The 27,104-nt window shown below is 30.7% G+C and overlaps 2 protein-coding genes across 2 annotated transcripts; one reads left to right on the top strand and one right to left on the bottom strand.

Moving 5' to 3' along the window:
- Positions 1-12,192, top strand: LOC132950008 (thrombospondin type-1 domain-containing protein 7A-like). Its single transcript, XM_061021182.1, is given in 23 exon segments — positions 1-159; positions 445-624; positions 736-869; positions 1,385-1,582; positions 1,914-2,288; positions 2,356-2,480; positions 4,177-4,350; positions 4,480-4,586; positions 4,660-4,883; positions 4,960-5,333; positions 5,404-5,461; positions 5,463-5,526; positions 5,776-5,973; positions 6,067-6,460; positions 6,539-6,677; positions 6,739-6,914; positions 7,117-7,261; positions 7,519-7,766; positions 8,364-8,485; positions 9,303-9,445; positions 9,950-10,343; positions 10,525-10,747; positions 10,899-12,192. Coding segments are annotated over 22 exon segments (4,188 nt in total). The 5' UTR covers positions 1-159; positions 445-506; the 3' UTR covers positions 10,954-12,192.
- Positions 11,521-25,951, bottom strand: LOC132950009 (acetylcholine receptor subunit alpha-type acr-16-like). Its single transcript, XM_061021183.1, has 9 exons — positions 25,651-25,951; positions 20,158-20,306; positions 19,110-19,154; positions 18,076-18,185; positions 17,063-17,276; positions 16,387-16,567; positions 14,637-14,789; positions 13,428-13,594; positions 11,521-12,091 (listed from the first exon to the last, which is right to left on the bottom strand). The coding sequence occupies exons 1-9, from the start codon at positions 25,727-25,729 to the stop codon at positions 11,927-11,929; spliced, it is 1,263 nt and encodes a 420-aa protein (XP_060877166.1). The 5' UTR covers positions 25,730-25,951; the 3' UTR covers positions 11,521-11,926.
- Positions 25,952-27,104: the final 1,153 nt, after the last annotated feature.

Below are 27,104 nucleotides of genomic sequence, written 5' to 3'. Positions count from 1 at the left end.
CGCTCTCCCCGTGAATCGATTTGTCCGCGGCCCGTTTTAGGTGTTTTCCAGACGTCTCTGCGTCGCCGTCGCCCGTCGCCGTGCCGCAAACCAACGGCGTATAAAATAATAGCTGTTGACGTTTTAGACTGAAAAAATGCCTTTACGCCGGTCGAACAGGTACGTTTTTTTTTTTTTTTATCTACGCCGTTGACGGCCCGTGAGCCCCTCAAATCGTACATGATAATATGCGCGAAACCGTCGGAGACGATATCATAACAACGTCCGAGCAAGGGCGCGCGCGCGATAGTTTACTGTAATAGCCTGCAGGGGTGTTGCGGCCCGGGATCCTGTGACCGACATGTTTTCCTGCGCGATAGCCCATTGCGTTTTCGCCGTCGCCGTTCGTCATGTGATTTAGTACTAAAAAAAAATACGGTGTTTTCCTTTTGGATTCGTTTTCAGATGAACGCCGTCCTTTGAGCTCAACCACTGTCCGAGGAGCCTACGCCGTCCAAGATAGCACGATGTTTTTCCCCCGCGCCGGATTGCTGATCACCTTATTGGTCTTGCAAATCGGTTTGTACCGATGCGGTCTGCCGCCACCGTCGAACGAAATCACTCAGAACTTTCAGTGGAATACTGGTAAATACCTATACACCTATGCCTACCGATTTTCTATAATTCGATCCCCGCGCGCCACCCCGTCATAATGTAGCGGCCAGTTTCTTTACCGTGTATTATCAACCCGCACAGATGCTGTGGAGTGGAGAATCGGTGAATGGGAACCATGCACCAGGTCCGAAGACACCGGCCTGAATGACAACCAGGGTATACGACGCAGGAAGATCACGTGTGTCATGGTCATACACGACGGAATAAAACTCGAGGTGAATTATTATTGAAATCATATACTAGCCAAAAAAAAAAAAAAAATGTTTAAATCGATTTCATGCTTTCATTCATAGAAAATGATTTGTAATCAAAATGTTTTGGCCTGCGATCAACTTGAATATTACGATTACCGCGGAACTAAAAAAAGTATAGATCCGTTGACTACTGATTTTTAATAACATAAAAAAGTTAAAATAATAATAATTGATATTTGTTTATACTATTATATTATTTTTATTATATTGTTTTTATTATTATACTTTATGATTTTCGTTATTATATGAAAATGACATATACCTACATTATATGTGTACAAACAGATCACGTCCAATAATCCGAAAACAGAAAGTAGGAAACGTGTGTAAATAAGATAGTATACATAATATATTTACGGTGGGGTAGGGGGTGGAAGTTTAACCTGGGCAAGAGTGGTTTATTTACATAATTTTTATAATTATTTACATTTGAAGCGTGAATTAAATTATTTTGAACACGTTTTTATTATGAACAGGAACCAGTCAAAACTGAAGACACTAGTTGCCAAAATCTATCCCCCGGAACACCTCCCGTAGAAGTATGTTCACTTGAACAAAACCAAGACTGCGTAGTCACTGAGTATTCAAACTGGACAATCTGCTGTGGAGGAACACAACGTAGGACCAGAAGTGTAGTAATTGAGCAGAAAAACGATGGAGCTAAATGTCCGCCGGTACTGTTCATTATTAATTACCTATATTAGTAGAGCATAATATTTATTGGATCTTATCATGATTGACAAGACATTTTAAATATACATACCTTATTTACATGATTCTATTTTTGTTTGTTAACGTTATACGTATATTAATAATATACTGTAATAAGACGTATTCAATTTTAATTTAAACAGTATATATAGGTACTGGCATAATAATTTTGTATAAAACTCCAAAATGGGTATAAAATTATTATTTTTCGTGATTATGCGTTCTAAAATATCTACAAAGTTTCAATCACATTATTCAAGCATATTTTTTAGCTTTTCATTTGTTTTGATCTAGCTGACAGAATCGCGTGTCTGTGTACCGGATGAACCAGCGTGTTCGAACTACTATCCATTTGGTTTATACCAACTAAAAGTCAATCAATGGCAGCAGTGTGTTCCGTTTTCCGAACATACCATGGGCGACAATGATGGCATACTAAATTCTGGCTCACATTCAGACACTTTTTATAAACACTGGCCTCAAGTGGGCACACAAAAGCGATCAATGAGCTGTTTTGACGAGTCAGGCATTCTCGTTTCTCTCAGCTTTTGCGAAGACAAACAGTTACCCACCAATACCAGGGCATGTATCATTGCCCAAGATTGCGTTGTAAGCGATTGGACCGATTGGGAGATTACGCAAGGCGGGTGCATTAGCGCTGGAGGAAAAGTATATTTTAAAATTAATTTCAAATTCAATTTCACTGTTGTAACCTTGTTAATTCGTTTCACTACAGATCCGAGCCGAAGAAGCGATTAGGAAGCGACAAATTCTCCGTTTACACGAAGGGCAGGGCTCACCATGTCCTCATCTCGTAGAAACAAGAACTACAAAAGAAAATTTACCACTGTGTGCTGACAAGTAAGATAAACTAATCTCTAATGACTAATAACCATCATAATTATTATTATGATATGATTTAATAAACAAATATAAATACATTGTACCTAATAAAGTTGAGATAAAAATGTGTTGGCATACAAGTGAAAGTAAAGGGGGAAGAGTAAAAGTGACTTTAATATGATTAACTACCCAATTAACATTTATTTCGGGGTGAAGAAAAAGACTTAACCTGTTTCCAAATAACAATTTTTGCTAATACCATAAATTGATATTCATATATATATACATGTTGATTTCTTTTGTTGAGCACTTAGTTAACGCAAGGCAATAAGACCACATGACGTACAAAAGCACAGAAAATTGTTTGAATTAAGAAACCATTGTCGTTGTTAAAATTAAAAAATGTAGTAAAATAACTAACTTACAATTGCGTGTGTTTCACCAATATCTTATAACTGGACATAATTTATTGATGTAATTTTATCGTTAAGTAACACGTCTTGTTTATTTATTAATAGTAAATACATTTAGAATAATTTCAGTTTTATTAAAATATAGTATAATATATTGGTGGAGCATTTTAGTAGCACATAAGTGTGCAATAAATAGTTATAAATATTAATACATTTATAATTATATTTTAAAAATGTTGTGATTTCGTACTATTTTCGACTTTAAATGTAAAAATATCACGAAGTATAATTAATATCTAATATGGACAAAGGACACGAGTAACATTGCTATTTACCAATTTATTATTATGTGATAGGCATACGTAAATTGTACGTAAATCTTATCAGTGAAACCCACGCACACGCCTAGTAGCAGTGTATCGGAAATGGATATGAATTTTAATTTAATTTATTTTTTTAGAAGTATTGGAGTTATTTACTTAATGTATAGTAAACTATTATTACGCTGTATAGTCGATCGCACTAAGGATAATATCCTCGTTTTGATGGAGGAGAATTTTGCAAATAAATAAATTAATAAGTAGCTTAGTACAGTAATTTATTTCTTAATGTATAATAAAACATATTTGTATGCTATTGGTTTCATTCGTATATATTTTATATAGATAATTAGATAAGTGCATTACACTTTTTCCAAAAAATATATTTCTTTAGTAAGAACTAAAATTATTGTTTGTTTGATCGTGTCTTTGTGGCATTTACGCCAAAATAGTTTCAAGCCAAAACAGCCACGCCAAAATTTCCCATTCTATGTCTTTGTCAAATCCTAGTGGATCGTGTATTGGTGCTAGAATCTATTAAGTTTTTGACTTGAATCACGCTCAATTGTCTCTTGAACAACACGAGCGTCGGACATGCTTTTATTTTTTTCTTTAATTCTTCAGTAGTGTAGTAGTGTAAGTGGTGGCGTATAGCGTGTGTGTGTGTGTAGGTCAACCCCCCCCCCCCCCCAACACCCCGAAATTAAAGCCTATGTACGTGCAAGTAGTATTTTTGATTTTTCTTTTAACTAACAACACATTAAATTACAAGCAATATAAATACATCATACACTTGAATCTGCGAGTATAAGTGAAATCTTAATTAAAATGTAAAATAACAAATCTATACGTGATAACGTTTATTTTATTAGTTAATTCCTAATTATTTTAATAGTACATAATATATATTATAAAGTTACATTTTTTTTTTTTTGTTAATTTGTGGTATAATTAATATTTGATTTATATAATACATTTCAGATATAAATGGCTAATATCAAGCTGGAGTAAATGTTCACAACCAATTTCTAATTCATCAGTTCAATGTGGTGGTGGACTTCAATATAGGAACATCACTTGTATTGAATTTATGACTGGTAAATTTATGGATCCGTCAGTTTGTCGTATTCTGGATACACCACCAACAATCCAGAGGTTAATAATTAACACCTATATACGTACAAATAAATACATTTTTTCAAAACCATAATCAAATCACACACTTGATAAGAATTATAAAGCTGATGAATAAAAATAAAAATAATAATATATTTATATTTATAGATGCGAAATACCATGTCCAAGAGATTGCCAAGTTGGACCGTGGAGTAAATGGGGCCCTTGCAAACCATCAAAATGTCCCTCAGACCTTGACAACGAATCACAAGAAGGTTAAACACATTTACTTTTTTCGCTGTTTATAAGTTCAAAATATACATTATAATAATGAAATATTTTTACTAGAATTTGAAGATACCGGATACAGGAAAAGAACCAGAATTGCAATTGTACCACCTAGTGAATACGGTGTACAATGTCCCAGTCTAAATGAAGTACAACCTTGTCAAAATCCACAATGTTACGTTTGGGATTACGAGCAATGGGGAAGTTGCACGCTCGATGAACCTACCGAGAAATGCGGTCCCGGGCAAAGGAATAGACAGGTGTATTGCACTACACACGAAAAGGCAAATATCCGAACACACATAGATCGTACCTATTTGTGTTGCGATTTCGTAATGTTCTAAATACCTGTGTTTATAGGAAGTGGTACATAACTCGTTGTGTTCCAAGCTCAAGCCGTCCGAATCCGAACCATGTTCTGTGCCGTGCCCAGAAGATTGTGTGGTATCTGGATGGTCAGACTGGAGTGAATGCTCCATGGGATGTTCCATCGAATCCGATATAGGCGTTAGATATAGAAATCGTACTGTAATTGGACCTCCAGGAAAAACTGGACACCCGTGTCCGTCCAAAGATGATATGGTCCAGTTCGAAAATTGTAATACGCACGGGTGCTATGGACTAAGTTGGTTAGTCTTACCATGGACAGACTGCAACGGAACATGTGACCATGGAACACAGACAAGAGACGTTTGGTGCATGAAAGGAAATGATAAAAAAGTCAAAGACGAAAAGTAAAAATATATACCTGTTATAGTTTTGTAATCGCTGAAACAAAACTAACATTGATATTATAATTTATAGTTGCAAGGAATTACCGAAACCAGTCACTTCGAGAGATTGTTCCATAGATTGTAAAAGTAAAAATATGTGTTCTTTCGGACTGGAGCGATTGGTCAGAATGTCCTCAAGATTCGTGTATAAACGGTAATAATATACTGTATAGTGCTAATCAAAATAATTAAACGCCGAGAAACGACTAAACCATTATACGTATTGATCATACGAGTAAATTATATTATATATTTATACGTATTTTACTTTATTAAAATGTATTTAGTTATGTAATAGTAATGAAACACATGGATATAATCAACTTTATTATTTTGTGTGCAAATATGTAGATAGGAAATTTAAGGCGCCATATAAAAAACAAAATACTTAAATATTTTATAGAACAAACGGATTTAACCAAATTCAAACGTCAACGGAACCGAGTTATTCTTGGTGGTGAATCCTGTGGTCCAATATTTGAAGAGGAATCATGTCAAATTCCAAATAAAATATGTCCTAAATTCAGTTTGGTTTTCGGCGCTTGGTCTCACTGTGAACTAGCAGAAGGTGTCACCTGCGGCCATGGTCTGAGAACAAGAGGTGCCTATAATACCATATTTTCATCTTTTATACCTACTGATGGTATAAGATATTTCCATTATTAATTTATTTGTAAATATAATTTTTTCTTAGATTTCCGGTGTAAAGATAACGATTCGCTTGTTCACGTCGAGTTGAAAAACTGTCTACAAACCTTAAACGTTACTCCAAGTAGCGTCGAACGATGTCACGTTGACTGCCAAACACCGTGCCAGATGACCGAATGGTCCCATTGGTCGTCGTGCCCTCAGCCATGTTCGGGTTTACGTACCAGAACCAGAGAGCTTATTGGAGATTCTATATCGCATCCGGCTTGCAAAGGAATACGTCTCGTTGAAACAACGAAATGCCCGTGCTCTGAATATTTCCCGCAGCCTACTTCCGATTGGTCGTTTTGCTTAACAAACGAAACCGACGGGTGTGGAGCTGGCACGCGATATAGGTCGTTGGGATGTTACAACGTAGACAACCATCTGGTCGATCCAGCGTAAGGGAGACAATTAGATTGTCGTATACCCAATATGTGATATAATTATTGTATTACTTAAGAATTCCTTTTGTACAGGCTGTGTGGTGGTAGTACAGGAATCGAAGAAGAACCATGTTTGGTACCGTGTTCGATTGATTGCCAAATGTCTGATTGGAACGAATGGGGTGTATGTAATAAGCTGTGTGGACCAGGGACGCATCACCGTTATAGAACCGTAAATTATTTTATCTCTATTTTGGTCTTTCCAATAATACAAATAATATATTATTAAATAGATCGAACGAAACGCAGCAAATGGTGGGAGACCATGCGGTGAAACGGTACAGACAAAAGTCTGTAACACACCGTGTAACAGTTTCCAGTGGACTACCGAACCATGGAGCCAGTGCAAATTACCGGATAAGGATAAACAGAAAGGCTGCGGCGAAGGAGAAATGTTTAGATTAGTGCGGTAAATAAACAATGGATTTAAAATATCATTAACATATTTTTTTTTACGATAAAATCATATTAGTTGTGTGTTGTTTTATAATTATATTTATGTTATGATTAAGTCATACGATTTAACAATTTGACATAAAATGTGATTTAAGTTAAGTTCATAATAATCAAACATTAAACTAATGTTTATTTTTATTTAACTATTGTAACAGATGTATTCACATAAATACTGGAATAGAGTTGTCGGAAGAATACTGCGATTGGACCACACGACCAGATGGAGTAAACTTGTGTACAATCGCATGTCCTGGAGATTGTGTGTTAAGTAGCTGGTCGGATTGGTCAATTTGTCCAAAAGTAAATAACGTATTTTTACTACCCGTGTATTATTGAATCCTAAAAGTCCAATCAAAGTTTGTTATAGGTATATAAGAAAATGTATGTTGTCACACTTAAGCATTATAATTTTTTATCAATGTTTTCTAAAATTGAAATTAATAAAAATGCTTATTTTAACTAATGTTTGAAAAAATATAATACATCGACTCTTCGAGTATTATGTGCACTTGTTTATTGTTGTACCTATCTGACGATAAAAATAATTATTTTCAAAGGATTGCCTATCGTCGCAAGAACAACAGCGGACCAGGTTGTTGCTCAGAAGCCAGAGCCCTACCGGAGCAAATTGTCCAATAGCCATACAAACACAACCGTGTCATTTGAACTTCACATGCTTTAAATATTCTTGGAAAACAATAACAAATGTATCATGTCTGCCTTTGGGCGGCAGTCCATGTGGTGAAGGCATGACCGTTGGAGCGGTGTATTGCGAGAGGAGCGATGGTAGAACTGTTTTAGACCGGTAATGCGCTTTATATTACTTAAAAGGATGCACGGAAATTCTAGCCTTAGCATTTTTTTCTCCCACTAAGATACCTACAAATATATTAGGTAAACATTTCCCTGCACTAAATTCTTCCCCTACACTAAATTATTTTGCTGAATTTAGCATATATTTTAATGTATAAAAGCTATTTTGATTATTTAGAAATGTTGGTGCTATTTTTAGGTACAGAACTAAACACATTTTTTGAATTTTTTTTTCAATTCGCTCATCAATAATGTTTAAAATTAAAATATTGGGTTTATTGAAAATTTATGGAACGGAAAAATGGTTCCGAGGGAATTTATTTTTTGTTATAGCCGATAGGTAAAGGAATACGATCATATTAATACGTCTATCTGTAAATATAAATCAATAAAAATCAAAAATTAATATAAAACATATTATATTTAAAACATAGGTATACATAATAAAATATTTTTTAACATTTTGCTCTGCATACTTTCACGTTTTTAGCACATGATTTGGTGCTATAAATTCCTAGCCCAGCTTTCCCATATTCACATATATAATATTATCTACCTATTAATATTATAATTATTCACGCCCTAATAGGTTTTGTGCCGATCAGCCAAGACCAAATCCGTTGGACAAATGGTGCTATATCGATTGCCCAGTCGATTGCGCCCTTGAAGGCTGGTCACCATGGAATTCGAGTTGCTCTTGCAACGACACAGGTGGTTGTTACAGTGCTAAATGTGCTAAGTCTTTTAACCTTTGGTGACGCGTATAGAGTGTAGCATCAGACCACACAGTTTCGTTCGCAATGATATACATTTTTTTTCGTTCAAACAAAAATAATAATTGTTTGGATTCAATTTCATTAAGTAATTAGGTACCAAGTGTTATAAGTAGTATACTACAAATTAAATATTATTTTATTTTTTTTGTTTTACTTTATTGAAGTATGATATTGATTACTACAATATAATAAACAAATTATTTAGTTTTAGGTTTCCAATTATAAGTTTACAAAACACCATATATCCCGTTGTGTCCGTCCATTAGTTACCGGTACATAAATGTATCAAGATTTTATAACCACCTTAACCAATATTAAAGAATATCAAAATATGAGCATTTAATATAGATTCACAGTAGCCTGCATTATCAAAAAATATAAAGGGTACCAAACAATTATTTTTAATTTGTACCTACATACAATTATGAGGTATAGTTTATTGCGTTGGATCAAAATACGTTTAGAAACCGGGAATTATTATTAGCACACTCGCAGAGTGAACTTTCGTAACTTGGTTAATGTTTGTGTTCAAAAAAAAAATGTTTAAAACGATGTTTTGATATTTTTTAGTTCAATGACGATAGTGAGTTGTAGGTAATGCCTATATAAGGTGCACAAAATAATTATTTGCGGCATATTAAAATTAGTTTGGGGTGAATAATAATTATGCCACGCGCGTCCCCCAGGGTTAATCGACATAATCGCAAATGAAGCGCACACGTAATAATTATTGTTATTCGTTGGTTTTTAAGGAGTATCGCGTAGAGCTTATACCGCTATGAACCCGAGTGCAACGGGCAGACAATGCCCCATGACCGTCGAACAATGGAAACCTTGTCCAGCCGTACCATGTTATACTTGGTCGCTCGGCCCGTGGTCAGCATGTCAACTTCATGTACGTATTTTGAAATACTATAAATATTATATAAACGAATAACGTCCAATCACATTATGCAGAAATTGAAATACATAGTAAACCCCCGAAATTTTTTTTAAACAATGACTTTAGAGCCTCCCCACCCCCCCCTCCCCAAAAAAATAATAAATACAAAACCGATAATTGTATTAAATTTATGATTTTATAAACGACAAACATTTTTTAGTCAAATTTATTTTAATATATTTTTCTTAAAAATCATACAAATGTTCAGAGACTACCGAAATATCGTGCAGAGTTCTTACACTGGAATTATCTGCAGTATTTTGAAACGTATTATAAAATATACAAATTGGCAGCCCTCCGCGAGAAATGTTAACAAAAATGTCCGATTATTCCAGCCGTATAATATTATGTAATATATCATCGTCTCGTTGTAGTCCTTCTTCGCCGAGTGCACACAACCATGTCTGGCATAATATTATTATTCGACGGATAACATATTTAGTTTCCACGACACAGGGAGCCGCTTGTGGACACGGTGTGACCAACAGGAACGTGACGTGCGTGAGGACCAATGACGGAGAAACGGTCGAGTCAACATTCTGCGGCTCTTTGGGACAGCAAAAACCGCTGTCCTGGCAGAACTGTTACGTGTCCTGTGGTCCTGGCTGCACCCTGTCCGAGTGGAGCCAGTGGTCGCACTGTCATGGAGATTGCGAGAAGGAGACTATTGGCTACGAGACGAGATCCCGTACGGTAATATCGCAATCGCCGGCCGGAACCACCGCCTGCACCGATCCTCTGTGGGAGACCCGCGATTGTCGCATACCGCCTTGCATGACCTACGATTGGGCTCTGACCCCGAACGCCGACGTCATATGCCGCAGATCTGACGGGCTCGTGGTTTTGGAATGTGAGTAATAAATTAATAATATTATGCTGAAACGGTGCAGTTTTCAACGTCCAGCATTAACATCGTATTACGCATATTATAATATTATATTGATCAGTTCGTATTATTAATACTATGACCATAATAATTAGTAATGATATACGTATACCAACGGGTTAACCTGACGTGATAAACCTTTCAGCTTCTTGCAACCAATCGGAAAAACCAAAATCGATGTGCAGTACTTTACAAGGCAGCTATATATGCACCAAGGACATCTGTATGCCAGACGACAAATTGCAATGCGACCAGATGACCACTTGGGAGCAGCTTAAACACGATCCACGCGTCGTCGAATACATATTTTGCTTTGGATTTGTTGTAAAAATGGTCATCATAATTGGTGTGATCCTCTATTTCTTGCGGTGCGTACAAATATTTACCTTATTCGCTTACACGGTCCAAATGGTATTGTTTAGAATTTATAAACAATTATATTTTATCGTTTCAATTAATTTCAGTTAATTTGCGCTACTATAATACTCAATAACAACGTTTTCTTTGTTATTATTTTAGTCGTTCAAAGAAACAAAACGAGTGCAAATACCACAAACAACCGGATTTAGCGTAAACTATAAACAACAAGGCGAAACCGAACATATTTACATATTATAAACTATAATATAATACCACATTTTTCAAATTAAACAATTTACTTACAATTAAGATATCCCCCATCATTAGTTAGGTATTATCTAAAACTAACATAATTTAATGATTGAATGATAATAATTATTTGCTAAACTTTAGATATTATGGGTCAATGAATTTTATTTTTATTTTATTATTTGTTTTTCTTTAGAATATTAATCATATAATATATTACACATATTCAATATTATGAGGAACTTGAATGTTTTGTAGTTTCTTAGAATTTTTCTCGAAAATGCAAATCAAATTTACTTACTTTTCATATATAATAATTATAATATATACTTACTATGGTTATGAAAATTTGTTCAACTGTTTGTTTTAATTCTTGTTCATGTTTTTGAATTTATGTTTTTGTTATATGTTATGTTAGCATGTATTACATTTTTTTTTTATCGTACATAAATATTACATAATACGTTGAAAAATAAGTGATCTAAATTATTCAAGACATGTGCATTGTATTAAATATTTATTTGTATACAAGTTCATCAAAAAAATATCCTTTAATGAATATTGTTATTAAAATACATTTTTTTTTTGTTTAGTTAATATTTTTTTTTTAAATATAAAACTTATATCAAATTATAGATATTAGTCATAAAGATACTCATAGACATTAATTACAAATATAAAATTAGAGTACCTATATTTAATAATTAAAGCCAAAAATATTCATTATAATCAACAAATAAGTAACTATACTTTTTTTAATAATAGGATTAGATATAAATATATTTAAAAAATACCTTTGTTTATAAATTTATAAAAATATAAGAGTTATAAAAGAGCAAAAATCGATACGAATAATATAAAAAAAAATGTTCCTTAATAGAAACTAGTAGATGGATACACAAATATTGATCTTTTGTGAAATATTACTCTCATATTATTCACTTCAGAAAATAAATCACCATAGCAATGAACAAAAATAAGTAAACAATAAACATCGTTCTATCTAAAATCAGAGCCAGATAATACCATTGACTTTCTTTCAGTTGAGGATGTTGTGATTTATCTTCATTTGATTCGTCCAGTATCTTGTCCTCGTCATCGTTCTATAATCAAATGTAAACCATTTAGAATTAATTTCAAAATATTGTCAAACTTCAGTTATTAATCATAATTAAATATGAATTATATTATATGTTATAAAGTTTGAATTCTTTTTTTTTTTTTGTATATAATAGTTTATTAGTCACACCCCAACTTGATAAAGCTGACAATGGGTTGAGAGTTCCCGTCTAGCTCTTCGGCCATTTCTAGCAGAGTTTTGTGATATTAAGTTTAAAGGTAATATTATAATATTATAACAATGCATTCAGAAAACGATTTGGAGTGGAGCTAAACCGCACTAATACTGACATTTTTTACAGCTTTTTGTAGTTTTCCTTCCACGTAAAGAAACTATTGCCGAGAAACCCGATAAATGTCCTCTTAAATGTATTAATAATACTGGATCTCCAACTAGAACCCTACCGAAGATCATTTTGAAATTTTTCGTGCGGGAAGTAAGAAATTCGTTCCTGGTCGTTACATATAGAACACCCGGAATCTTATAGACTAGTGTTTTCCAACTTTTTTGTCATGGTAAACCAGAAATTATTACACCTTTTTAGGGAAATCCCTACCAAAAATCAAGTATGCGCCATCATATTTTAGTAATATGCATTAATAATCATTTTTGTTAAAAGCAATTTTCTCATTTAGTTTTAATAATATAATGCAATACTGAGTAATGAATACTTAATTCTGTTAAATATAAAGACTATTTTTAATATAAATTAATTTTTATTTTCTTATTTTTATAACTTATTAGTTTACGATAGTGACCCAACAAAAATATTTTGGGTTGGTAAATACTAAATACTAAATACTATACTATAGACTACCCGGGAACCGATTCGGTAGGAAATTATATGGGACCAACTCGTATGCTTACTTTTAAACGTTCCTACTCAAAAAAATGTTCATAAAACACATTAATAACAAAAAAAATCCAATGCAAAACCATTACAATCTTTGAGTACTGGGTTTGGATAATACAAATTACCTACTTGAGATTATTGTACAAACATTAAGACACTTGTACAATATACATATTATCATCATAGTTTGAGTGAAAACCATTATCTACATATTTTCAAGTACAATATTATATTATAATATAATACCACCTAGTCATTTTATTTTATAAATATACTTTATAATGGTAAATAATTATCGGCTGCAGTGTTTGCGATAAACGGCGGATAACAACGCAAGCGTATAATACAGTTAAAAATTAAGTGTTATAATCTCGTCTTAAGTTGTACAATAATAATATGTATTGTATAATCTTAATGTACTATTATACCCACAATACCTACCACTATTACGAATAATTATATTTACCTTCATTGATGTAAACCTCATGACGGTTCCGAATTTCGTGTTTAACAGCTGAGTGATGTACTTGGGTACTTTATGGTCGGGTTGTTTGGATTTAGCTAGATTGTGTAACAACACTGAGAATACCATAGATAGAGTGACCATGCCCAGCGAGTTTGAGTAAAACATTACTGCAAAGCAGATGGTAAGCAAAAAATTAAATAGGTAATGACGTAATAATTACTGTATTCACCCGTACACACAAGTGATTCACCAATCATGATCTTGGTACTTGATCATGAACTTTAATAAAGAAATAATTCATATTCTGGCTTTTGGAATTTTTAAAAGATCATTTTTATAAATTCTTGAATTTTTATGTAATACTGAAGGAGTGTTCTGTAGCGACTCAAACTTCTGTTTTCTAAATGAGAACCCCCCCCCCCCTACCCTTCGAATGTAATTTAATTACAGGATAATTTTTTTAAAAATGTTGACGTATCGAAATCAAAATTGAAATAAGTAGTGTTTGAGTTATTTGACTTTGTGGACTATCGGTAATAGGTCCAAGATAATGGGGGCTACAGTGATTTAAAATGTTGGTGATTAATATTAATTTACCAACATTAATAACTTTTAAAAGTGGTCCATGTATAATAAATACTAGATCCAATATTTAAACTTTTGTAAAACCACTTTTAAGGACAATTATCCTTAGAACAAACATTTTAATAACTGAGAAATTCCTCGTCCAAAATCAAATTTTTTAAAAAAAATATCCAAAAAATAATTTACAGTAAAAGAGGAGGGGGCGTTCTCTTTTTAAAAACAGAAGTTTATACTTTGTATAAATTATAATATAATTTCATGAATTTGAATATAATATATACATATATATTATATATTATTATATATGTATATATTTACAGATTCCAAAAATCAGATTTTGAATAACTGTATTATTAAAGACAAAAGGGGGGTTTGCATGCTTGGTGAATCACTCTGTATATACTATATATATGTGTACAGTGAAACTTCCATTTAACAAAATATTCTGTTTAAAGAAATATTGTTGAGAATTTATAGGTACAACCAAATTTATTTAATTATATTCGACGTATTTTTTCTAGTCGCCCGCGGAACTTCGTAATATAGATGTTTCAGCGTTTCACTGTACCTATATATAACAATACTATTATAGGTATTCGACGAAATTTGAAACACGCAACTCACCTATTAACGGGATACGATCGCTCATGATGGGCACATTGTTGGAGATCATCATCAACAGTATGCATACTATGACCAGCGTAACGCCGCTCAACATGAACTTCTCCGTCGACTCCGGAGGTAGCCAAAAGACGGATAGCGTCAGGAACACGACGACTAAATGAAGAGAGCACAAACAATATTGTAAACAATAGTATTACGAACGATGAGTATCGTAAACGAGCGTGTACGTCTCATCGATTGTTATGACCGTACAATATTCGTCGTCAAATAATATAATAATATGATCATATTATACGGCGACATCGTATTATTATGTTGAGACGGACAGTTTTTAATACGCATAGGCGGAAGCTACGGGTTGGGCCAGACATGCGATGTCACTAAATAAGAAATATTATAATAGCAACAATTTGAATTTAAAATAAAAAACGTGTCTGCGCAACGAATAATGGGTAGGTACGATTTTCCATATTATATATACTGCAGACTGTAACAGGGAGACCTGATAAATAAAATAACTTTTGTTTTAATCAATATTTTTATATATTATACAGTTAATTGACTCGTGCATTACAAATATAATATAAAATTTTAACATATTTTTAATTCTGATTTAAAATTTATTTTTTTGAAAATTTAAAAATAGCCAATTTGTAAATCTAGATTTGAGAAAACTTTTTTATTGTAAAAACACGTCTCTAAGTCAAGTAGTTTATTTTTTATGATTTTTTTATTTAAGATGTCAAATTCGTCTGTAGTAAGACTCATTCATTTGAAAAGTAATAACCTTTTAAAAAATTATTTTAATTTTAATTAGTACCTGTTTAAAATTCTCATAAAATATATTTTAAAAAAGTTTATACTTTTTGAATTTAAAAAAGTGTCTTATTAACTTTTCTTAACAAAACTAATAATAATTCATAAAATAAAAAAAAATAAGCTACATGACTTAAATAAATGTTTTTACAGTTAAATATTTCTAAAAACTACATTTACAAATTGTTTATTTTGAATTTTTCAAAATAATTTAAATCTGATTTAAAAATGTTTATTTTTAGTAAAAACAAAATAAAACAAAAAATGTTATACTATACAACATATTATGTTAAAAAAATTTAAAAATATTGATTAAAACAAAAGTTATTTCATTTGTCAGGTCTTCCTGTTACAACCTGTATACGAGTGGGTAATAGACTCTGGTGTAGACGGAGTGGACTAAAATAAATCTGGTATTCGATAAAAAGTAAGTATTGGTACTAAAATTATTTTTTATATTGTTTAAATGTATGCAAACATAATGTAATGAAAATGTTTGCGGAAAGTGACTATTATTTAATTTGATGTATGTTGTATAATAGTATAATACGTCTTGTACCAATGTATTCTGTTATACAATTAAACATATTATATTATTACATATTATTCGACAAATTTGTTGCATTATATAGTGTTATGGTTCACTGGTTCATGAGCGAAGCGAGTAGCCTTCGTGGTGTTTGTGCGATCTTTTCATATGTAGCCTTTTAAAAATTTTTACATGATAAAAAAAATGACTCTCTGCCCCTGGATAATACCTTTACTGAGTAATGTACCTAATATACCGTCGATGTTAATCGTCGCGACACGGACAGACAGAGATAAGATATTTTTCGGGGTTAATGATATTTTATTTAATCCTGACCTAGTGAAAATCTCAAGTTACACCTATGCTAACACAATTGTATTTGCTAATATAATTGTTATTAGGTACCTATCGCTGGTATGACAACTATGCTGTGGTACGCCGGTATTTTCCTCTTCACGGTGATGCTGTAGTGAATGTCCTCGTATATGTCGTTGGAATTGCAAGAGTAGCTCTCAACTCTTCGTCTTTGCGTCACCTTTGTGATGTCCCATTTACAACCTTCTTCCAAGTTTATCATGTCGGCAGTCTAAAAACAGGAGGACCACATGAATCTTAAATAACTAACATCGTATCTTGTCTAGATAAATTACAAAATTGAAGTCTAACTACCATTTAAAATATAAATCATACAGCCTAACTGTACAGTCTAGACTCTAGATACATTTTGCACAGTAATTTAAAATATTATTTAACATATTTTATGAATAATCATTAGTGATTTCATCTTCTAATAAGTATTGATATTTCTTATGCTCTTCATAAAAAATATATGTTACTAAATTATTTTTTTAAGAATGATAATATGATGTGTTGTAAATAATATATCTCATTTCTATCTAAATTTCTTACTCGCACGTTTTCTTCATCTATCTACCTACATCTAGATATTTTTTTAGTTCAGATATCTATACAAAAAAAATTATCCGAGCACAACACTGTTTATGAGCTAACTCATCCAATGACAAAATAATAAAATCTAGTTGCAGAAAATGAAACAATAATTAATGTAAACTAATCGTACGTTTATTTTCTGATTGATTTGCATGCTAACGGAATTGCCGTCGTACGTCCAAGAGCCGAGTCTCAACGAACAGGTGTGCTCTCCAAATGGCCAATTGGTCAAGTCTACATCGCAAAAGACTCGGAACTTGGCTGGTGGTATCCAATGAACCATTCCATCTGAACGGACTACACAGTTAATCTTTCCATAAGTCTCGTCGTGATGTCCGTCAGCACTGCGAAACGGTACACAAATCAATATTATTAATACATTCGGTTTTGATTTAACCGTTATCGATAAACTCGTCAATATAAATCGCTGAAATATTGTTAAGTGAAATTCGATTAATTGCCAAACTGGACAATTTTGCAGTTTATTGTGTTTAGTTCGTAAATAAATTAAAAAAATTCTGCCAATATTATGCATAAAATTCTATATGTGTATGTTATTATCCGGAAACGTTTTCTGGTTAGGTAGCCTACATATCGATTTAACTCCAACTAAAAACTACCCACAATACTATCTATAATATTGTTGTAGATAGATAGCCTAGGTAAGTGTGCGTTTATGCTTCGAATAAAACTAATAAGTGTTTAATTTTATTGCGAAATGTATACTATAATTATTAAAATGTGAGAATAACTCGGTTTTCCAAAAAACAACTTTTGACGAACTCGCCAAACTGAAATAACAATAACTTATAGAATCTCATTAGTAATTTTTATAAAAAATAAAAAGTTCTGAGGCAGTTGTTTTTTGGATAATAATATAATGTATATATAACCATAATATTATTATATCCCATGCAGTATTTGGTATATACTTAAGCATAATAATTTATAATATAATATTATTTTTATTTTTTATTATTTAAATAGTTTGCACATCAACCAAAACGAATTCGGTTGCCGGAAATCGTTTTTCAACTTTAGGTACATCAATGTGAGATATCTACCTCAAAAACATCAGTCAAAAAGCGATCTTTATACGTTTATTATCCAGTTTTGCAATATTTGACTATAGACGATTCCTACCTGTTGTAGGCCACAATATCGGGCATCCATATTTCATCATAAGCCATGTTTACAACTTTTATGTCTCCGTAATCTGATACATTCCACAGAAGTTTTTCATCTTGCCAAGTCTACGAAAGTAGGAGTACGAAAGCAACGTTTTAGCAACAGTTTACCACTAAAAATGGCAAGCTTTAAAGACCGTTTTGGCCGAATATAATTTTATAAACAATTTTTCCCGTGTAAAACCAAAAACATTTCATTAAAAATACAAAAATTAAAAAAACTTTTAAAGTTTATGCGAATCTGTATTCGTGTTTTATTAAGGTCGATTGTCGACCCATAATCATTTAAGATTTAACTATTGTGTTTCGAATAGATGTATAAAGTTTAAACAAAATCATAACTCGATGGTTGCACGGCAAAAAGGACTAAGTGACATTTTTTTGGGAGAATCGAAAAACATTTTGTTGTAATTTTAATATTTTTTCGATAAGCAATAACTTTTTTTACGCAGGATTTTGCATTATTTCATAGAGCTTTTTTACTTTTCTTTTTTTTTATAATTTATATAAATATACATTTTTGATTACTATTCACATGGATATGGAAATTTGAATAAATTTGTTAAATAATTTTGGCACTTATATCGTACATATTTTTTACATATATTTATCTAATGAACTTATCTTTTTTAGTGTTATTATTATTTATGACGTATATTGTAATATAATATAATACCTCAAGTATTTTCTGTAAAAAATAGATAAACAATCAATTTTGAGAGACATCGCTTGTCCCTTAAACATTTATAATGTCGTTTGGGAACCCCTTTTTTGAGAAAACAAAAAATAAATGTGTGGATTATATATCGTAGACCTAATACTCATAATGTTTGTTAAATAATGGTCACAGTAGTTTTTGGGCATGCGCATTGCCGTATTGGAAACCAAAACATTTTTTCAATAATATAATAAGCAATTTCACTTGGGTCCTTAGTGTCTAGGAAACCCTTTTGTCGTGTAACCATCGATATTAGGTATATTTATACTTACCATCGATACCCAGGCGTTAATGGTCATAATTGAATTTTGGAAGTCCTGCGAACATGTACGTTTTATAAATGATTATAAATATGTAGAATGTTTACAAGCAAATGGTATACACAGTGTTTGGTCCTTAAATATATGTAATCAGGGTCGTTTTCCCCGAGAGTTTACTGATTACAAATTGATTCGGTAATGGATATTAGTCCAACGTTAAATTATTATACGTGAAACATGGACATAATTAAACTATAGATACAGAGGACGAAGAATTTATACATCACGGTTTTCATTCGACGAAAATTCGAGATAATACTTATTATTTTTGAATAATATTTTTTTAGTAATTTCACCATTAATTGTACTAACGAAAATTAACCATCTACATTCTATAATATTATAGTTTCTCTAACTTAGCGGGAGGGAGGAGAATTTATAATTTGTTTAATACATTTATCTATTTTTTTAAGAGGAATGAGGATAATTGGCTCCACTGAACAAGTCCATTTGGGGGCCCATCATGAGTTCAAGCAGTACAATAAAATATTATATAATTATATGCGTTAAGACTTGAAGCTACAAGGGAAGTACGTAAAAAAATTAATTAAATACCTAAATAATATAAGTAGGTACTTAAGAAACTAAAATTATATTTTGTCCATGAAAGTTACTGCAAATATAAATGTGTATAGCCGTACAGGAACCGAAAACTGAAATAAAACCTTGGCATCTATGCTAAACTTATCATAGTAAAATCAAATCTGCGTAAACACATTATTAGCCCCTGCTCAAAAAAAAATCCTGGCTACGATCTTGCTATACCAACAGTATAATAATAAAAACCGTTAGGTACATTCTAATATACTATTAATATTATGATTAAATATAAATAAGGTTTTTCCTAACAACCGCTTTTATTTCGTATTTTGTTTGCAAGTGTTTCAGGCCAATGATTTTTTTCTCGGGCTTATTCGTGCTTTCCGTATAATCCGGATGCGAGTTTATACAACACGTAATTGTATAATATGTATTCGCAAAATTATTGTTAGGTACTTACCAGATCGACATATTTTAAAACGGTATTGACCGTGACATTAGTCAGATGGTCACTGATAACCGGTCTCGAGTGTCTATCGTAGAACCTCAATAAATCTCTTCTCAGCTTATCCGTCCACGTGTCGTTCCAATGTTGTTTCCCACTATTGTCTTTAACAAAACGCCCATAATTACTCAAGTATGTCATTATTTTGTGTAATGCACGCATTACGCATGTTGCATGCATCTTAATTATTTTAAATTGGAAAATACTTCATTCATGAAAGTATTCCTAATAACCGTCTTAATATAGTCACCTTATTTATTTGCTGTACAATAATAATATAATATAATATATTAACAATTATATCGACTTTCGTGTGTATGTGTGTGTGTGTGAAAATTTTTGTTAATCAATAATTTCTATTTAATAATATTGATTATTATTGATATTATTCAGATAATGGACCATTTATAGTGTAACGAATATTACTCTATGTACTCGAATACATAATATTTATACCTTTTACGTCACTTATATATTCAACCATATGGGTAATACATTAAAGTAATCCATATGACAAGATAATTATATTATAAACACTTGATTGTAGCCCATATTTTAATTAATTAATAATTTATCTTACACATGTTAAATACACATATCAGAGAAGTATGTAGGTACCTATTATAAATGTATAATACAGCCATATTAGGTGCCTTATTATAACATTCAATACCTATTAATATAATTATACTATTAAGACATCATCTTAGATTGTTCATTCCTACATATTTTTTTAAATACCCTAATCGTACATTGAGCTAGCAGTTCAAGAAAAACTTCAGAATAAAACTTCAATTCTATAACATGAGATAATTAACATATTCAAAGGTATGAACTACGTACTTCACGTGTACCAATATTTAAATTAATTCTAATAAATAGACACCTACTTAATTATATACATTTTTTGGGGGACGGAGTGGCCAAGCGGATTAAGGCGTCGGTTGCTACGCACACCGGCGCCGGTTCGATTCCGGCCGCGGGTGGCATTTTTCTTCGAGCAAGTCACGGTGTCCGGAGAGAAGTGCCGCCATTCTCCACCCGGGTATGGCAGATACCTACGGGTGCCCACTAAAAAATCTGCCAAACCAAAGACCCACGTGTTTAAAACTTACAGTACCCCCACAGTAAAAACCACCCAATGGCCTAAGTTGCCGCGGGTTAATTAATAAAAAAAATTTTTTAGTATAGATATAATATAAATATATATATAAATAAAGCTTATACAATATATTGTGTTATTCAATAGATATTTTCCCCATTATTGATTTTTAATATCAGTTATTACTATTATTAGATAAAAGACTTGTTTTTTTAATATTATAGATTTGAGTGCACTTGACTTTCAAAATGTATAAATATAAGTACTCGAACCTATATCTATAGTAATAACTATGTTCCGTATGTTATCAGAAGCAAACATAAAATTAAAACCAAAATATAAAATTGAACTTGATCTCATATAACCTTTAGGATTTAAATGGAAGCTATTAATAAGGATGTATTAACATTGTTTTGTACTTTCTCAATTTTTTGTAAAATTATCATTAAATTACAATATTATAAAAGACTCGTATGGCATTCTCCGAATTTAAAAAAAAATGTTATTGTATTTTTATTATCAAATCAAGACAAATTTACAATGGATTAGTTTATAACAACAACCTACCTAGTTAAGTAAAGTAGGTACCCTTTAAGTTGTTAAACTTGTGGTAAAGTACTAGAGTAAGGATTAATTAATAATAATTAATGAAAACTATATCAAATGGGTAAGAAATGTGAATAGTTCGACTCTAATATTGATTTTGAAATTCAATGGATGCTTCTATTAACTCTTGCTTACGTTGAAATATAAAAATTAATTTGTTAATCTTTAAAACAAATCCGTATCTACCCGTGCGCTGATTAATAATTTACGTATAGAATTTAAAAGCATTGGTTTTATAACCGCCATGTTTACCTCTGTCAATAATTTATTTTCTTATTTGTGTGAAAAAAAAAATTTCTAATTGTTGTAGGTACCCATTGTTTATAAAAAATAATAATTGACAGTAAACAGATTAAAAACAAAATGAAAACAAAAAGACGAAGGCACGGGGAGACACTGTTCATGAATCAGTGTTCAGTTTTTAACACTAGGTAGGTACATTTTTAACAGTCTCATATTTTGAATTAAAATGTTTAAATAGTTTTATTTTATATATTAGGATGGTAATCTACCTCAAAATAAAAATTTTACATGATAATATGATTATTATATTTTACTCCGTGAATGTTATATTATATTACCTACGTGCTGTTTGTTAAACAAAAAATCATTATTTTAAATAAAGTTCAAGTTTCATAGTCTATGATTGCTTACTCTCTGTTTTACTGATAGCTACGAACCACGACTATCGTTATTAAGTGGTAAACACTAAGCTAATTTCTAATAAATAACAAGCATGAAATATTTTATTAATAATTGACATTATTACTACCGTTAATTGATTTAAAATGTGTTTAATAGGCTAATAACGTATCCATAATGAATTATGATTATACCATTCTTTTTTCTTTTTTTTTCTTGTAATTACAAATGTAAATGTATCAATTTTTCGCATAAAATATTTCGTAAACAACCTTCGTAATTACTTCAACCATTTCCCATTGAATAAATAGTTTTATCAGACTTTTAGGTGCCAATTATCATTAATTAATTCTAAATATTTTTTTTTTTTTTTATTATTATTTATTTTAAAGTATATTTATGAAAAACTAATAATAGCACATTAGCATAGTATATATTAATTGTATTAAAAAATAATAGAATTGTTTAGACGGATAGTGAACAGAAACAATTATACATGAAGACCCGAGATAAAATAAGAAATTTCTATTTACAAAATTGTATTATTGTTAAATCTTAGACGATGATTTTCTAGTTAAAAGTTTGTTTCTCTAGTTAACTAATTTATTTTGAATTTTTTTCCATATTAGATAATGTTTATACTTTATATATAATTCACTATGAAAATATTAAGAGAATAATCACGAGCTGTTTTTATTTTGAGTTTACACCTCTCAAAAAAAGTCAATATCACAATAATATATAATACGTTTAAAAAATACATCTTGTGTTATCTGAACTGTCAACCACTCATATTTAATATTTTCTATTTTTAATTATTTATTCATTATAGGTATATCTATATGGTTTTCAAATCAACCGCTTTTGAAACGAATACAAATATTTATTAACAAACAATACTGTGGAGATTAAAATTGGTTAGAACTCTATTGCATAAGCACTAATCACACAGGTATTACGAACGAAAATACTGTTTTGTATACTTTTTAAATGATTATTTGGTGAAAATAGTTTAAAGAACTGTCAACTAATTGTGCATTCATCCTAACAACAATTATTGTTTAGACAAAAGGTTATCACTTATCATTACGTGGTGAATCGATATAAAAACATTATAAATTCGAAATAATTACTTATCATTTATTGTTGTATACGATCCACCACAGTACTAAACTAATATCATATTTTTATACCTACTAAAATTGTTATAAATAATGATAATAATAATAATGATACCTACCTATAAGACTTACATGTATTTTAATTGTACATACAAAACGTATGCATGACTAGATTACTTAACACTACATGGAAACCTTTGACTGAATTTAGCATTTTTAGATCGATAATAATTAAGCAAGTTTTAATTCTGTATTCTGCATATGTCTAAATATCCTAAAATTCGACAAGATTTTTCGGTAAGTTCGAAATTAAAACATTGCTAAAGATTAGTAAGTATTTTTTAGGTTTCATAAATATTCATATAGGTACTTTCACCAAAATAGTTTTTCTAACTATGTGCATTTCTAAATAATGTAACGTCTGTTTCAATTATATGAACTACCTTTGAAACTCGAAAGATATGAAGTAGGGCATTGGACGGGGGGCTTCTATCACGCCGTCCAGTCCTGTATATTTGTAACCCCCCCCCCCCCCCCATATTACCTATTGTATAAGCTTATTACTGATTGTATATATTCTTGTTTTCTAATAAAAAAAAACTCGATAGATGCGCTATTAAAGCTACAAAACTTATTTTAAAAATAAACTAAATATTTTGTTCAAAAAAATATTCAGATGTAACTATAATTTAAGAATTAAGAAATACAATCAATTTGATTAATGTACTGTAATAACGTTGTCAATGTGTTATTATTGTTTTATTTAAAATACGTTTAAACCTATTGTTTTTTATTGAATTACACATTTTGAATATTATTTTGTTTAATTACTTTAATTAAATGTTAAATACTTTTATAAGCTACTAGCTGATCCCGTGCACTTCGTTGCCCGTTGAATGTACCAACTTTGTTCAATTCGTTATTTAATATTTGATGTAGGGTGTTTAAAACTTATCTTAACTTTTTAAAAAATTTTCATTGTTCAACTCCTTTTTGGTGTAACACACTGTGGAAGCAATGTCTTTTTAAATGTAAATTATATTATATTTTAATGTATAGCTATCTCGACCGGCGTTGTCCGTGTGATTCGCATATTGATATAATCAATTAATACAAAATTCTAACCTAACCTAACCGTACTAAAATCCGATGAATAAAAAAAAAAACCAAACATTCGTATGTATGGATAGAGAAGAAAAATAAAAAAAATAATAAGAAAAAAAAATGAAAAACAATGGAAAAATGTTGTCCACCGAAACCGTGGTTCGAATTTGAGACTTTCTGTACTAAAATACATAGATGTGCCACAGCGCCAAAAGGCTTATCGATTTAATAATTTACCCTTTTAAAATCTTATCTTCTTCCCAGAGGTCTACTCTATCTCTATACCAAATTTCATCGCAATCGGTCTAGCCGTTTAGGAATACATAAAGAACACACACACAAACATTCATTTATATATATATAGATAATTATTAGAGAACATTAAAATTACGAAAATATAAACATAGGTAATATATTATAATTTTAATTTTAAAAATCAGTTTTTTGTTCTAAACAAAATAATTTTCAAACCAAATACAATTAATCAAATAGTATTTTAATAAAAACCAACACACATTCACAAAAATATATATACAATACTTCCGGTTAAATAATCATTTTATTTTATTTTTTATTTATTTATTTTGACACCATGCCGTAGCCATTTGACAAGATGTAAAATTATTATAATTTTAATATAGTAATCATATTTTTTTTTTAACTTCCTTTGTGTTATCAATTAAATATCATTTGAGCTAAAATTGAAATTATATTTGAACGTACTAGTTTTAACTCTAATAAAATTGAATATATTATATAATACTATACATACAAATATAATAAAATATATACATATAGAATCGATCTTAAAGTGAGAACAAATTTAAAAAAATAACGTTAAAACAAAGTCCTTTGTTTTTTTCAAACACGTACCTGTTATTGCAGCATCTATATTCGCAAATTTGATGATGATAATCAAACACAAAACTTTTTTGAAAAAACAATTAAACATAATTATTATTTGGAGTAGTTTTGAATACAAGTATGGTAACGTAGATCAAAAAATATGAATATTAGGTGGCGTATAATATATAGACCTATATCTGTATTAAATTGTTAACTATTTCAAACTGAGAAAATAATAATGAAATTATAGGTAAGTAATCACATTGGTATACATAGTTGTTAATCCTCTCAGTGTAGTCAGAATACTATGTGTTGTTTGAAAAACGGTTTTGACACAACTGAGTGCTGATAATTTTTTTTATTTTTATTTTAATAGTTGTGAGATTAAGCGACCGCATGATAACATGGTGTTTTGTTTAAAATAAATCTTTTTTCCCCCCTCAACAGATAACAGCTACTATAATGATTATTTATTGGAATAATAAATTAATGCGGTGGTCAAAATAGCTAGAAAAAAAATATAATAATAATAAAATAGAATCCTAAGCACTATACATATTTTGAACCTAAACCTTGTGTTCCTAAACGATATATTTATCAATAAACATTAACGTATTATGTTTAATCATCGTGTTAGTTGACCTAACGCATAATAATGCTTGTGATGGTAGCTTTAATTTAACATTAGATTGTCAATAATTTGTAGCGATCGTTAAATAAGTTACGTTGAAAACAAAATACGGTTATAATAAATTATAAATATAATAATATATAGATATCAATATCAGAATTGCATATTATGAATACCTACGATCAGGTAACCACTGCACGTGACCTATACGCTCTATGATGAGTTTAACCGTAATAACAACGTTTACTAACCGTATTAGTTTGACAGTTGTTTTAGAAAACAGCTGTTGTAAGATTTCAACTTACCAACATGCAACAGGTGCTTACATATTCTTACAACGAATTCCTAAGTTCTACATTAATTAATTTTTATATTAAAATATTATAATATAATATACACCTATCATCCGTAGCATGTTCAAAAGTGTTATAAAACATTATACGTTTATTATAACGACGTACCAATACCGTATAAAATGGTATATTTAATATTTTCAAAGACTACCTACGTATATAAATTTACAAATAATGTATACGTTTATGTGACTATAATATACAACCACAGCTAGTTGATTGCTTATCGTCGCCAATCGTGTGTACGTTTCCGCCAAATATGTTTCACGGTGTATATTTGCCGCACGGATCAGCAAGTTCAAATAAAATATATTCAACATGCAGCCACGATAAGGTATTAAATTACCAGTGTACAACTGCTACAGTATACCTAATACAAAACTACGCAATGTTTTTAAATTTAATTTAATATGTACAATCAACCTATTAATGAAGTGTAATAAAGTCCAATAATTAATTATTAAAAGTTACATTTTTTTTTTTAAATTAATATAATA

Source organism: Metopolophium dirhodum, chromosome 8, assembly GCF_019925205.1.
Source record: "Metopolophium dirhodum isolate CAU chromosome 8, ASM1992520v1, whole genome shotgun sequence".
Classification (NCBI taxonomy): domain Eukaryota; kingdom Metazoa; phylum Arthropoda; class Insecta; order Hemiptera; family Aphididae; genus Metopolophium; species Metopolophium dirhodum.
The sequence above is the reverse complement of the archived record's forward strand: the minus strand, read 5'-3'. Positions and strand labels throughout refer to the sequence as shown.

Coding starts and splice junctions, on each gene's coding strand:
- LOC132950009 (XM_061021183.1), bottom strand. CDS start 25,729: ATGTTTAATTGTTTTTTCAAAAAAGTTTTGTGTTTGATTATCATCATC. Junction 19,155..20,157: donor TTTTAAAATATGTCGATCTG/GTAAGTACCTAA, acceptor ACATGTTCGCAG/GACTTCCAAAATTCAATTAT. Junction 16,568..17,062: donor AAATCAATCAGAAAATAAAC/GTACGATTAGTT, acceptor TCCTGTTTTTAG/ACTGCCGACATGATAAACTT.